Below are 12,801 nucleotides of genomic sequence, written 5' to 3'. Positions count from 1 at the left end.
ATGCATTCGCCCTTAGGCATGAAAATGTTTATACCTTTATGTATAAAACTATGTATGCCTTTATGCATGAAATTATGTATGCCTTTATGCATGAAATTATGTATGCCTAATGCATGAAATTATGTATGCCCTTATGCATGCCTCCTCGTACGTATTTAAGCAAATGCCTTAATACTTACAAATTGCCGCATATGTATGCCCTGTGTGCAACATTTTTTTGCGCTAATAAAAAAAAAGCATACTTAACTGTCACGCGAGCTGCGCTCTTTACAAACGCATTGGTGTAATGTAGGAGGTGAAACAAGGGGAAAAAGTAAATGGTGTTGTGTATGCGTTGCGTGTTAATGTTTCTGGTATTTTGGTGGAGCGATGGTGCTATTGACATGGGGGGAATTTTCACTGAAGAAGTACAAAGCTAGCTATTATGTGGAAATTTTTCCCCATATAATGCAACAAAAACGGGTTTACATATAATACGTATTATATGTATCTGTGCCTTTAGCATTTCCTTTCAGGGTCCATTCATAGCACTCACTCCAATGGTTCCAATTCGAAGCATCTTTGCGCAATACGAAAATGTAGCACGTTTTTGCGTCATATGTACATTTATATACGTTCATTTGATATGCATATATATAAAGGTATTCCCGCCCTATTGCGGGAAAAAAAAAGTGTAAAGGTGGGGGGGAAAATAATCAATTTTTTTTTTTTTTTATGTTCTTTACGTATTAAAATGTTTAAAGAAAATGCGTTTTTTAATTCCTTGTCAGTTTCGTAGATTTCATCATTTTTAAGATACTTCATTTAAATTTTTCTCACGGAAAATTTTCATGCTTTGCCTCCCACGTGGTACAGTTCACACGACGTGTATTTAAGCCATATATTTGACATTTATTTTTATTTTATTTTTACTTTTTCGCGTGCGTGGTTTGTCCAGCAATGTTCAGCTAATACATTACCCTTTTTATGCCTCTGTGGAAAAGCAGCTACAAATGTGAATCATCATCGTAAACGTGATGGAGCCAGTTGAAGGGTGAAAAGGAAAGAGACTCGGCCATTTTTGCCGCGCTGTTTAAATTGTATAGATATGCACACTGGTTTGTACTAACCCACATATATGTGCATAAATAAATATATATATATGCATATTTAGCAATTAGCACGCATGTGCGCTTTTTTAATCAATATTGGGAAATTAAAAATTTGTGTTTTAAGGAAAACAAAAAAAAAAAAAAAAAGGTAAGAAGTGTGGGGGGGTGGCGCGCAAAGGAGGTAAATATACCCTTTCCGCAAATACTAAACAAACTCGAAACGAATTTTAAACAAATTGTAAAGGCGAACAAATAAATGAAGGTAACGATGAGCATATCGGGATAAGCGTATCAAAAAAAAAAAAAAAAAAAATATTAAGTTAAAAGCTAACTTAAGTTAACAAATTAGCGTTGCACTTTGATACGTGGGATGATGCATAATTTACAAAGAAAGGGTGATCCCCGCGATCGCCACGGTTGCAGTGGATGCGCGTTTACGCCATAACACGTATCACCTGCCACCTTTGTTTATGCTCATGGGGGTCCACTGTGCGTGGATTCCCTTGCACTATTTTTATTCTTACCTTTTTTGTTTAAAATATTATGTGACAAAGTGGAACAGCGTTCCAAAATATTTATCTAACACGAGCTAAAAAACCATCTTTTTGTGCATCCCCTTTTTTTGACATCATACAGCAGGGGTATATTATATGTTTGCTCGGTTTTGAAATTTCCATTTCGTCCATGCGCAACGAGAGCGGCTGGCTGCGCGACTTCCGCATACACGTCGATTAGGGAAGAAAGTGCTCTGGCTTGTAAGAACTTTTTAACTTTCCAAATTGGGTTAGTTTGGTTGTCACTTTGGTTGTCACTTTGGTTGGCACTTTAATTGTCAGCTTTATCGTCAGCTTTGTCGTCAGCTTTATCACCATTTTGCGGTGCACCCTTTGCAGCCGCTTTTTTCCCCCCTGGCGCGGCCCGCTGTTCAGCCAGCTCCCGTTCCTTTGACGCATTCGCCAAGATCATCCACTTCTTCTCCGCGAGCCACTGATTTTTCAGCGAATTCAAGTAATCATCCAAATGTTGGAACTTTTCCTGCTTCCACGTATCCCATTCTAACCAGCCATCGCATTGCACAGGCATACTTTCTTTTTCCTTTAGCCAGTCCCTTATGATGGAGATTTCTATTTCATTTCTTTCAATCCATTCCTTTTTCTCTTTGCGTTGAAAATATTTTTCCCATTTCTGACTTTCCCATTGTGCCCATTTTTCTTCTTCATCAACTTTCCATTCTTGAGATATCCATTCTGTCATTTTTCTTGATTTCCATTTATCCCAATGGGTACGTTTCCATTGATGATACAATTTTTCATATGAATCTATGAGGTCAAACCAGGTTTGCTTATTATAAGGTTTCCACTGCGCATCCAACCACTTACTCCACTGTTCTTCAGTGTCTAAATCTTTTAACCTAATTACATCATCGTTTATATCTTTCAGTGTGTATATATTCCATGATTCCCATTTTTCCTTTATTCTATTTAGGATATTTTCAAAAATTTCATTTTTCTTAAGAATCCACTCGTTGTTATCATTCACTAGTGAAACCTTCCAGGCATCGTATTCCTTTTCCAAATTGTTTAACCAATTTTTAAATTGTTGTATTTTCCATTCCTCCGTGGGTTCTTCTTTTTTTGGTTTTTTCGAGCCATCTTTTATATCACCTTGTTCTCCTTCCGATGACTGCGTTGTTTTATCTTGTAACAATTTTTCCTTATTTGCATTCATTTTTGAGTGTATTTTTTCCCTCCATGCGAATACAGTGTTGTCCATAAAATTTTGGAAGTACGACTTTGCAGCCGGTTCCACTTCGTCTACGTTGGGTGTCCCTTTTTTTTCATTTGCTGCGTTGGGGGGTTTCTTGGCAGCTTCTGAGGCGGTTTTATTGGCAGTTTCTTCGGGAGTTTTCTTGGCAGCTTCTGCGGGAGTTTTCTTGGCAGTTTCTTCGAGAGTTTTCTTAGCAGCTTCTGAGGGAGTTTTCTTGGCAGCTTTCGCGGGTTTTTTTTTTGTTGCGTGTGCTGGCGTTTTCTTGGCAGTTTCTGTGGGTGTTTTCTTAGTAGTTTCTTCGGTAGTTTTTTTAGCAGCTTTTGTGGGTGTTTTCTTAGTAGTTACTTCGGTAGCTTTCTTTGCTGTTTGTGCTGGAGCTTTCTTTGCTGTTTGTGCTGGAGCTTTCTTTGCTGTTTGTGCTGGAGATTTGTTGGCTCCTAAGTTGGGATCCTCTTTGAATATTTCATTAGTCGCCTTCTTTGCTTCTATGCTAAGCGTTCTTTTTGTTGCCACGTTAGGTGATTTTTTTGTTGCTGCGTTGGGGGGCGTTTTTTTTCCTGTGTTTGGAGATTTTTTTGTTGCTGCGCTTGGAGATTGTTTGGATTTTGCGTTGGGGTTTTTTTTGGACTTTACAGTAGGAGGTTTTTTCGATTCTACATTAGGAGGTTTTTTGGACGTTACATGAGCAGGTTTTTTCGATTCATCGCTTGTACGCTTTTTCGTTATTGTGGTTGGTGTTTTTTTAGATTCACCGTTTGGCGATTTTTTAGATTCATCGCTTGGTGTTTTCTTAGTTTCACCGTTTGGCGATTTTTTAGATTCATCGCTTGGTGCTTTCTTAGTTTCATTGTTTGGTGCTTTCTTAGATTCACCGTTTGGTGCTTTCTTAGATTCACCGTTTGGTGCTTTCTTAGATTCATCGTTTGGTGCTTTTTTAGATTCACCATTTGGCGCTCTTTCCGATTCATCGTTTGGCGCTTTTTGGCTCATCAGATTAAATAACTGTTCGTTACTTACGTCGGGGCAGGTATCGGTAGCTGTGTTCCGTTGACAAGGTGTAATTAATTTAGAGAATTTGGATGTAGTCTGTTTTACAAATTTTAATGTTGGCAGTTTTTCAAATTTGTGCTCCGTTGCATGTGTAAAATTTTCATTTTCGAATTTGGAGAGGCTACCATCCAGAAGGTTTGAAAATGTTTCGTCATCTATTTTTGTAAATTTCTCGTTGGTTATGTTTGGGTAATATTCGCCCCTTGCGTGGGAAACGATATGGTCTGTTATGTTAGAATTACTTCCAATTTTTATGTTTGCAAAATTTGGATTTATAATTTGATCGACGATATTGTTTGTTTGGTTGTAATCTTTATCGTTGGATGAGTTTTCACTTGTGTCACTTTTTTTAATTTCCTCAAAATCGGTGTATGACGAGTCATAGTACCTACGGTGTCCCCTTTTTCTGAAGGAGTTCTACAAAAGGGAAATTTAAAGGAAAATCATGAGGTGTGCGTTGCTATGGTTATTCCATCAATGGAACTGTTTTTATTATTGCGCTTTTTCGGTTTGAATGTAGTGGCTACGTGGAGAGAGTCATGTAGATGTGAGCGTGGGCATGTAGTTACAGCTTTTGCAAATGTGCAGATATGTAACAAGGATGTGTGCCATGCGTGTGTGCTTATGTACGTATGTGCTTATGTGCGCATGCACAGATAACGCTTTCTCGCGTATTATCCTTACCGTGTTAATGACGCACGTTAAGCCATAGTGTAGAACAATGGACATTGCAATACACATGTAGTATAATGAAGAATTCGAGTTACTCTCTCCATACATTTTCAGATTCTTGGAGAAGAGTAGGCTATATGGAGCATTTCTTTTTTTTATAAAATCATCATTTCTGCGAATATGAAGCCAATTTTCTTCCAGACGCTCAAACATTGTGTCAACAAAAAAAAAAAAAAAAAAAATTTTCAATGAAAATGCAAATTTTTTATTATTTTAGCTAGTTAATTTCCCGTGATGACATTTCGAGCGACTGCAAAATGGGGGCTTTCAAAGACCGGTCGTAAACAAAAAAAGGAAGAATAAGCAGGGGGGACGGAGCTAACATTGGATAAAGATGAAATTAACAAGCGGGTACAGGGCAAAGATCGATCATCGTACAAACGGATAGGCGCAAGGAAGTACAGGCGGGAAGGGCCAGGGCCATAAAAGGTAAAGAGAATAAATCGGAGGGAATAAACCGAATAGAATAAACCGAAGGGAATAAACCGAATAGAATAAACAGAAGGGAATAAACCGAAGGGAATAAACCGAAGGGAATAAACCGAAGGGAATAAACCGAATAGAATAAACAGAAGAGAATTAAACGGAAAGGTATTCACAAAAAAGTACAAAACGAAAGAGGCACAAAACTAAAAAGGCGCAAAATCAAAAAGGCACATAACCAAAAAGGTACAAAACTAAAAAGGCACAAAACTAAAAAAGCACATAACCAAAAAGGTACATAACCAAAAAGGCACAAAACCAAAAAGGCACAAAACTAAAAAGGCACAAAACCAAAAAAGTAAAAAACACAAAAAAAAAAATTATAGATGTACCTTCAATACCGTTGCTCATGTACACGCTGAATTTTTATTTGCTATACCTTTTATTTTTGTTATATTTTCTTCAAAAAAAAATTATATATATAAAATTAACAAAAATCGCGCTTCTTTCTATTGCAACAAATAAATCTCTCTTTTTTTTGTTCTTTTATTTAAACCAAAAATTTATATAATATAAAACGCATAGTATTAGCGATTGCAAACAAATTTATTATGCTATAACGCACAGAAGAGAAAAAAAAACGTGGAGCGGGCTTTTCGCGGAGGAGCAATTATATAATGTTTGCTAATAATTTGTGCTAAAAAATGAATTGAAAACCGTTTACCTCTTTTAGTTCTATGCCAATGTATAAATAACGCGTGATGTATTTTTTTAAATATCTCTGCTGCTGCTTCTCTACCTTAAAAAATTTTTTTTTGTTAAAATTGGAAAGTTTTAACTCGTTTGTAGTAATTTTTTTCTTTCCTTAATTTATCTTTACGAACATATTTTTCACAATGTTAAGGGTTCCACCATTTTGTAGGAATTTTTTTTTTTTTCGTTCTTTTGCCAATAAGGTACTACTTAAGGGCAAAGAGAAAAATTAGGGTTAACACTGTGCGCATTGTAATATATATACCTCTTCACCTGCGAATATTTTTTGCAACGAAGGAGGAGGTGATGTTTTGTTATGAGGGTTATATTCCTGGGAGGAAACGATTAACATGAGTGTTTTTTTTTTTTTTTTTCTCCTTTTTGCGACTAATGCGTAAGTTAAAATTTCCAAGCAGTTAAAATTTCCAAGCAGTTAAAATTTCCAAACAGTTAAAATTTCCAAACAGTTAAGATTTTCAAATGGTTAAAATTTCCAAACAGTTAAGATTTTCAAATGGTTAAAATTTCCAAACAGTTAAGATTTTCAAATGGTTAAAATTTCCAAACAGTTATGATTTTCAAATGGTTAAAATTTCCAAACAGTTATGATTTTCAAATGGTTAAAATTTCCAAACAGTTAAAATTTCCAAACAGTTAAAATTTCCAAACAGTTAAAATTTCAAATTAAATTTTCTTTTTTTTTTTTTTTCTTTTCGTCATTATTGCCACCTTTGCGTTACTTGTAAGGGGGGCTTCATTGCTTTCCTCGTGTCCACTGTATTAAGTAGCTTTTGTGAGTTTTCCGTTGGAACGACTGCATTTTACGCGTACCACAAAGTTAACTTCTTATGCCATCGTTTTGAAGTTGCTACCTGGTTGCGCTTAACCTTCGTTTTGCTCTCTCTGGATGGAGCGACATTTTTTTATGCAGTGATTCTGATGGGTGAGGGCGATGGCGATGGTGATGACGACTGGTGGGTGCTTTCGTGTGGCTTACGAGGGTAGCGATTTAATGACCGCTCCCGCTCCCTTTATTTATTTCGCCAGTTATTCCGGTGTGTTACGATTGTCAGTGCATATCCATTTTGGCCATCCTTATCACTTCAATTAACGTTTTGCAATTTTACCAGTACAAAGGGCTGATGCGAAAGGGTGCAAGGAGGGCGCTAAATTAACTGCATGCAGCAAGGGGAGGTTCTTTGCGGCATTCTTCATGTTACGTATGAGCTAATTGACTACATCGTGAGTGCCTACATATGAATGGTTGTCCTTCCTGCTGATATGCATAAGGACAAAACGGACATTGTTAAGATGGTTCCACTGCAAAATGTGCATAACATTGAAGGAACTTCTTCTTTGCGCAAGTTGGCAGCAAAACTTCAAATGTGTTGTTCGAATTGGCTACTGTACATTAGCAGGCGCACTTCAAACGAAGCGTGCAAGCCAAACCGCTTCAACGTAAATGGAAGTAAAAAGGCTTCCTGTTGAGACCCTTTAAAGGAAAAACTAATTGTGTTATTCCGCCCGAGGTATGCATTCAAAACGGGCTTTTGCGTTTGTACATTTTTGTATAATCGGCTAAAATGTGGATGGCTAGCAAGTGCAAACAAGTTGCATCGTATGAAGGTGAAGCAAAATTTATATAAAAGGAGAAAGGCAGGAAAAGGGAGGCGGATGAAAGGCACTCCTTCTTCCTATATATATACGTAAAAAATTTTAAGCTTCCATGGTGTACCGCTTTACGAGACAACGCTTGTTAAACAATGCGCTTCCACATTTTAAGAAAAAAGGGGGGATGCTAATATGACTGTCATGGTTTTATAATTGTGAATGCGTGGTTCGTTTGTTGCGCATTGCAAAAGCGAGCATTTTGTTTTAACAAAAAGTAATTAAAGAAAAAATGGGTGTAAAAATTTTCAACTTAAAGTAATCATAAAAGGTAAAAAAAAAGGGGGAAATAAAAAAAAAAAAAAAAAATATAAATGATTGACTTAATTGGGAATAAGGCTCCATTTTAACTGTCGATCTTTGTGCGGCATAAATGAATAGGTGAAAATTACAAAGTGTTGTAAATCTTATTTTTGGTAAAATGAAAATAATGATCATACACAAAATGAGAGTTTCGTTTAGGGCTGTTCCCCGGGTACAGTTTTTTTTTTTTTTTCTAAATGTATAAAGTTTTTTTTTTTTTTTTTTTTGTCCAAAAAGTGTGTTATCATTGGTGCAAAATTGTCATGTTGGCGAAATAGCAATTTTGTGTTTTTTTCCTTTTCGTGTTGAGCAGCCTAGCAAAGTCTTACCTTCCTAGAAGGGTTAAAAATTAATTCGCTCTCCTGGGTGAGTTGTAAAAAGGGGTGTCTTAAATATTATTTACTACATATACTTATATTATGTGGTGTATCTTCCCCCGCCCGTCATTTGCGCTATCCTTTCCGTGCCTATCACGGCATGATTAGAGAACAACGTATTTCTTTCCGTTCTGGACTAATTCTTTTTCCTCATCGGTCTCTGGTTTTTTAGCTTTTCTATTTTTAAATAGCTGCCTGCAGACATCCAAAACTTCCTCCTTGGACAACTCGACGACTTCTTCACCATTGTTGTGTAATGGGACGTATATATCGATGATGGTCAGTCCATCGTTGTGTTCATTTGGGAATACGTAGGTATTTTTTTTGGTTAAATTTTCTACATCGATTTCGTCTGGTAAATTTTCTTTTTTTAATTTTTCTAATTCTTCTTTCTTTAATCCTTTTCCTTCGCTTCCTGAGGAGCTAGATGATGCATCATCAGAATCATCGACAGTTTTCTCCTTTTTCTCCTGGCCTTCTTTTGTCTTGTTTGGTTTAACAGGGTAAAAAGCGTAGTATTCGTTTTTGGATTTATTGCCTCTTGAAAGTACAGCAGGGTTTATCGTACCGTCTGGGTTGTAAAATTCCTCTCCATCAGGGGATAGTTCTCTTCTGGCTTTTTTTTTCTTTTTGCTGGAATATTCGGGATAGAAGTTCTGTGGTGGGGAAAGTAGGGGGTGGTGGATGCATACAGGTATGATTAAGCGTGCACCAGGGGGGTAGTGAAAATACACAGAGAGGGGTGTATCACGCACACAGGAAGAATTTGCAGCAGGTGAAGCTCCTTCCATTCGTGCTGATCGAAAAGAAAGGCTTCACGGGGCGTATATCATTACGACTTGGTGCAAAGCCCCTTTTTGTGCTTAGCTTAGCTTAACTTAACTTACCTTTTGGAAGAGGAAGAAGAGCAACAGGCACTGAAAGGCAATTATGCTGACAGTTATCATCGGGTTTGAGTAGACCAAACTTTGGGGGAAATTGACCCAAAAATCTCTAGTGACAGCGGCAGAGAAGTCTTTATTCACATTGGGAGGTGGTTGATATGTGTTTAAGAAATTGAAGTTGTTTGGTAAATGCCTATTTGGCACACTAGCTCTGCAGTAGGACTCAGATTTGAATACGTTGTCCACGTCGAACCTTGATTTGAGTGCGGGAGGAATATCTTTTTTGTGTTTTACTACCAAGTGCCAGTCGGAGTGGTTGGTCAAGAAATCTTTCTTCCTGCTAATCCAATCTTTGAAAAGTAAATACTCATTAGATTTACAATCTATGTTCAGTTCGTGAAGGTATATATCTCTTTCGTCTAGAAATTCTTCTACTTCTCCGAGGACATCTCTCAAATTTTTTGGATACTTATATGGGGCTCTCTTAAATAGGGATAAATAATCTAGGGACTCGATTTTTGCGACGAGAGGTTTTTCTATATCTGTTAGCCATGTATCTTCTGGAGATGTGATGCCAAATAATTTAGCCTTGTTGAGGACAAACTCATCACGGTTGTCATCCAACCAGTAGTTTAAGTTTCTGTAAATTCCTTTGCATCTTGGCTTACTTACACTATTTAAATCGTTGAAGTTGCTAATAAAGTCGGAAATAACTTGCGTTTTCCATTTGTTGTATTCTGCGGACATTTGGGGCAGTGGGCTCACTTGAGCTACGCTTACTATTGCTTGGGCCTCCATTTTGCGTTATTAGCGTTTTGGAATTTCTTTTTTTATGAGTGTGAATGGAACGTTTTAATTGTCCAGAGGGTTTGAAAGTGTGAAGCAGTGGTGAGAACGTTTTCTCTTTGAGATGTGGATAACGCGGTGGGTGACAACACTTTGGGGTGAATATTCCCTTGCTATGCTTAGCTGAACGCAGCTTCTAAGGGGAGAGGACCGCTTGCTGGCGAAACAAACAGCGGAACAAGACCAGTCTGCAGGCACTTGTGCAATGTGACTGGCTCGTTAGTTATGCAGGTTCGCAGTGTCCCTCCCAGAATTAGCAACGCACGTACGTCGTCACTACATTCAAAGGATTTGTGACAAAGGCGACACTAGACAAACAGGTTCGCATGTATATTTATATTTATATTTATATTTATGCATAAATGTTGGTCCCTTTCTTCGTTTATTAAGGCAGGAGACAACTATATCGTCTTAGCTCAGATGAACATTCGCAGAGTCTGAATCTCGAGGCGGACGACCTGTACGGTAAGGTAGGCGAAGACAAATGGAATATTTCTTTGTAGGTAAAATTGATGTTCATTTATAATTTATGAAAAAAGCAAAATGGCCATAGATTTATGCATAACTGTGGACAAAATTGCGAAGCAGAGGGCGGCACTGCAGGTACTGACGTAGTACGTACATTGCCATACATATGTATATACGTTCATGTATATGTAAGTATTATATGTATATATTGTATGTTCATATTATATGTATTTTTTTTTTTTTTTCCAAAGATGCTATTTTGTACATACTTAAATTGGGGCAAAAGCTCGCGGAGGCAGGTCTACAGAGCTGCTACTCATATATTCGCAATGTTATGTTTTACTCGCAAAATAATTTCGCTTGGCCAGACGCTTAAGCATTTGTAAATGCAAAAATATCTATCTATATGTATGTACCAATGAGGAGAAAAAAACAGCACAAAAAGTTTTGTACAAGAAAAAGGCAATTTTTTTTTTTTTTTTTTTTTCTAATTTTCAAAAAAGCACGTTGCGCATAAAAAGGTTAATTAATAAATATTTGATACGGTAGTAACTTATTTTTTTTTTTAATTTATACCTGTAGAAACCGTATATATTGCAAAATTAATTTATAATTTTATTTATTGTCGTATCTATGATGGCATACTTGGATAAAAAAAAAAAAAAAAAAAAAAAAAATACGTATTTTTTTTTAGAAAATAAAAAGGTGATTAAAAAAAAAATGTTAACGCAACCGAAACAAGATAAATGATGTACCTATAAGCATTCTTTTTCTAATATTTATTTTGCTAATATTTATTTTTATGCTTTTTTTTTCTCTTTTTTTTTCTTTTTTTTTTTTCTACCCTACCTTTTGTTAAGACGTTTTTCCTCTTCTCTTTATTTTGATTATTTCTAAATGCGATTTGATCGATTTTTATATGCTGGCTAGTAGATGGCGCCTCGATTTTCCTCCCAATTAATTGGTGGTGGACATAAAACGGCATGCACGCAGCTTACGTACGCGCTACTTATGTATATATATGCAATACATGTAATGTACACGTTATGAAAGCATATATGCCACAGTACGATATATTTATATGCGCAGTAAGCATTCATGCAACAAGTATTTGTAAATAAATATGCTCTCCACGCGGTTATTTTTTTTTTTTTTCGTTTAATTAATTATGTAAGCACAAATCCATACCAATTAGAAAAAAGCAAATACGCAGATTGATTGCGATATGTAAAATGCGAAGAGTATTTTTGGGAAGGACAAAAATTAAGCAAATTAAAGTGTGTGGGGGGATAGGTTTAATAAATTTATTTAGAAAATAGGTATTACGCGCCCTAAATGCAAATACTATTTCAGGACCACTTTTATATTGGATAAGTTAAATAAATGGTTTACCTTTAGGTTTTTTTTTTTTTTTTTATTTTTTTTTTTTACTGCTTCCCTTATCAGTGCATTTTTACTCTCTTACGCATTTTTTCATATCGCTCGAGTAGCATTACACATGTAAGTGGTTACTCCGTTGGTAGTGCAGCAAAAAGGTATGTATAAAAATATCGTTTCAAGTGTATAAATGGGTTTTATTTTATAAGGCAAATTTGTTCATGCGTAATGTTTACATTTTTTTTCTTTTTTCTCCTTTATTGATTGTAAACCAATTTGAATTAGCTTCCTCACGCATTGTGCATGGCAGGGGCGTGAGAGCATTTAGAAAACGTCCACCTTGTGCTCAAACTGGGGACGCATGGCACACATGAAAAAAAAAAAAAAACTTCTCTTTATATCTCCTTATAGTTTTTTTTGCCGAACAAAGGGGGTAAAACCAAAAAAAAAAAGGTCACAAGAGGTGCTCATTAATCACACAAATAGGTTTATATATAAATATGTATACACCCTTTTTGCCTAATTATTTCATAAGGAACTTTTTCCCATATGAGTAACCTATACTTTCATCCTTTTTCGCACTCGGGGCTAAGCTTGACAAAAAAATAAATCCTACTATATCTAGTGAAAAGAGTTAGGGTTGAAAAAGTGGGGCGTTTTTTTTAGGGAAAGAAGCCCCATTTGCTTTGCCTTTCATTTATGTGTAATGCGAATTGTATAAAAAATACGCACACATGTAAATAATTGCAATATTATTATTCGCATTTGCTATTCGTCCATATGGTGGGGAATAACTGCGCTTTGAGCAAGTCGGCCAATTTTGTGAAGCCCAACTAGGAGTCAGCATATGACAGATATGCTGGCAAAGCTGCTTTAATTAAATTACTACGCTACTATGCGAAGGGGTATTTATAAAAAGTGCATGGTTTTTTTCGACCACAATAAGAGTTAAAGTAGCATATTATTACCCCTTAAATTAGGAATCTTCCTTTTATGTGCAGAAAATTTTGGTTAAATGAAGCATCCTTTAGTACATATTGCTTAAATGAAAGATTGTAGATC

At 36.2% G+C, this 12,801-nt stretch overlaps 1 protein-coding gene across 1 annotated transcript, besides 19 other annotated features; it reads right to left on the bottom strand.

Annotated features, from left to right (window-relative positions):
- Positions 1 to 21: part of a microsatellite that runs on past the window's edge.
- A 478-nt stretch (positions 22 to 499) lies between these two features.
- Positions 500 to 529: a microsatellite.
- A 356-nt stretch (positions 530 to 885) lies between these two features.
- Positions 886 to 905: a microsatellite.
- A 1,011-nt stretch (positions 906 to 1,916) lies between these two features.
- On the bottom strand, positions 1,917 to 4,793 carry PVX_094305 (tryptophan-rich antigen; the record flags this gene model as incomplete). Its single annotated transcript, XM_001614281.1, has 2 exons — positions 1,917 to 4,325; positions 4,593 to 4,793. The coding sequence occupies 2 exons, from the start codon at positions 4,791 to 4,793 to the stop codon at positions 1,917 to 1,919; spliced, it is 2,610 nt and encodes an 869-aa protein (XP_001614331.1).
- Positions 2,181 to 2,217: a microsatellite.
- Positions 2,363 to 2,403: a microsatellite.
- Positions 2,490 to 2,510: a microsatellite.
- Positions 3,094 to 3,150: a microsatellite.
- A 1,434-nt stretch (positions 4,794 to 6,227) lies between the features above and the next one.
- Positions 6,228 to 6,373: a microsatellite.
- A 626-nt stretch (positions 6,374 to 6,999) lies between these two features.
- Positions 7,000 to 7,034: a microsatellite.
- Positions 7,035 to 7,048: 14 nt separating this feature from the next.
- Positions 7,049 to 7,082: a microsatellite.
- Positions 7,083 to 7,102: a microsatellite.
- Positions 7,103 to 7,435: 333 nt separating this feature from the next.
- Positions 7,436 to 7,476: a microsatellite.
- Positions 7,477 to 10,648: 3,172 nt separating this feature from the next.
- Positions 10,649 to 10,686: a microsatellite.
- Positions 10,687 to 10,830: 144 nt separating this feature from the next.
- Positions 10,831 to 10,857: a microsatellite.
- A 149-nt stretch (positions 10,858 to 11,006) lies between these two features.
- Positions 11,007 to 11,044: a microsatellite.
- Positions 11,045 to 11,167: 123 nt separating this feature from the next.
- Positions 11,168 to 11,262: a microsatellite.
- A 94-nt stretch (positions 11,263 to 11,356) lies between these two features.
- Positions 11,357 to 11,383: a microsatellite.
- Positions 11,384 to 12,606: 1,223 nt separating this feature from the next.
- Positions 12,607 to 12,636: a microsatellite.
- A 122-nt stretch (positions 12,637 to 12,758) lies between these two features.
- Positions 12,759 to 12,786: a microsatellite.
- Positions 12,787 to 12,801: the final 15 nt, after the last annotated feature.

Source organism: Plasmodium vivax, chromosome 8, assembly GCF_000002415.2.
Source record: "Plasmodium vivax chromosome 8, whole genome shotgun sequence".
NCBI lineage: Eukaryota > Apicomplexa > Aconoidasida > Haemosporida > Plasmodiidae > Plasmodium > Plasmodium vivax.
This window is presented reverse-complemented; position numbering and strand designations above follow the sequence as displayed.